The sequence below is a fragment of the Sesamum indicum genome, unplaced genomic scaffold, assembly GCF_000512975.1.
Source record: "Sesamum indicum cultivar Zhongzhi No. 13 unplaced genomic scaffold, S_indicum_v1.0 C01357, whole genome shotgun sequence".
Taxonomy (NCBI): Eukaryota; Viridiplantae; Streptophyta; class Magnoliopsida; order Lamiales; family Pedaliaceae; genus Sesamum; species Sesamum indicum.
This window is the reverse complement of record NW_011630073.1, coordinates 1-1,327: the sequence shown is the minus strand read 5'-3', so window position 1 is coordinate 1,327 and position 1,327 is coordinate 1. Positions and strand designations below refer to the sequence as shown.

The 1,327-nt window shown below is 40.0% G+C and overlaps 1 protein-coding gene across 1 annotated transcript; it reads left to right on the top strand.

Annotated features, from left to right (window-relative positions):
- Nucleotides 1–6: 6 nt before the first annotated feature.
- On the top strand, nt 7–1,318 carry LOC105155291. The gene is made up of 2 exons (XM_020691702.1): nt 7–260; nt 625–1,318. The coding sequence occupies exons 1-2, from the start codon at nt 108–110 to the stop codon at nt 1,309–1,311; spliced, it is 840 nt and encodes a 279-aa protein (XP_020547361.1). The 5' UTR covers nt 7–107; the 3' UTR covers nt 1,312–1,318.
- The last annotated feature ends 9 nt before the right edge of the window (nt 1,319–1,327 follow it).

Here is a 1,327-nt window from a genome sequence, read left to right as displayed (position 1 = left end):
GTCAGGTGGATGTTGTCTTCTATACATCATAATTAACTGAGGTTTATCCAATTCAACCAAGCAGCATACAGAAAGGTGATCCGTTGAACTCTTCTCAGTACAAGAGGATGGCGTCTTTCTCAATAGAAGATTTTGTTGGGAATGGATCTCTCAGAGAATTGTTACCAAAGCTGTTAGATGAAGGATGGGATGATGTACCAACATTGAAGATAATGAATTCAGAAGACATGGATGAGATCGGCCTGACACGCCTGCAGAAGGTTGGTTTTCCTGTCAAATTCTTTCTCAAGGTTACTTCCAGAAAGAAAGTAATATAATGGCTATGATCATCATCATCAAGTTTTTATAAGTTAAGTTTCAGTAATCACCTTCGGTTTTAATAGTCATCCACACAACCGGGAGAAGATTCTATTCTGCCCAAACAAAAGGAACGTTGCTTAAAAAAGTTCATCTAACTAGTTTATCAATTTGTTCCAAGCTTTGCACCTTTGCTGGTACAATGTTTTCACAGAAAATGTTACAGTAATGAACAATCTGTCCCATTTCGGTTCTCTCTACATCTGCAAAATTAAATATGCCATGAGTAAGCGTAATGTCTGAGCACTTTTTCTTTTCCTGTTCAAGGATGCACTTGAAATTAGGTCATATCTGCATGATCGTGCATTGATGCAATATGGAGATCTGCTAGAGGCCTCAGGGAAAGGTTTGCCTGAGCTTCTTAGCTTGAGTACTCCAGATCTTTCGTCTCAGTATGGAATGAAAAGAGGCCATATTGCTCGTTTCATGGACAGAACCACTACATGTGCTGCAGATCCTTTGCCAGCATTATATACCGTCCCAACAAGAAGGCGAAACAACTTGGCCTCCAGAAATAGCAGCATATATAGGAGTCCAAACTCGTCTGCTAATTCCAGAAAACTTCAGAGTATGACAAGATATTCAGGGAGAAGTAGCCCACAGTCTGATTTTTCTCTAGAACAATCCTTAGCAAGTTTCAAGATTAAAGATGGATACGTCTTTAAGGGAGTTGTAGCAGCAATGCCAGCAGAACCTAGAGCATGTGGTTGTGTACAACCTCCCCCCATAGTTGAGAATGTCGCTCCTTATTCAGCTATTGAGAATGTCTCCATTCAGAAACTAACTCCAGAATATAAGATTGGAATGGAACGACTGATTAAGAATAAGACACCTCCAATGAAGGCTTCAGAGTTATGGCGAGAGAAACCAGCTATACTTGTTTGCATCCGTCGACCGGGGTATGAATTTTTGAACATACTGCATTACCTTTTCTTGTTAACTGTATTCCATTAGATCAAGCCTTTCATGC

Bases quoted from the DNA above. Each gene is read 5' to 3' on its own strand.
- LOC105155291 (XM_020691702.1), top strand. From the start codon at position 108: ATGGCGTCTTTCTCAATAGAAGATTTTGTTGGGAATGGATCTCTCAGA. The intron at 261-624 runs GTTGGTTTTCCT...TTCCTGTTCAAG, and splicing joins GCCTGACACGCCTGCAGAAG to GATGCACTTGAAATTAGGTC.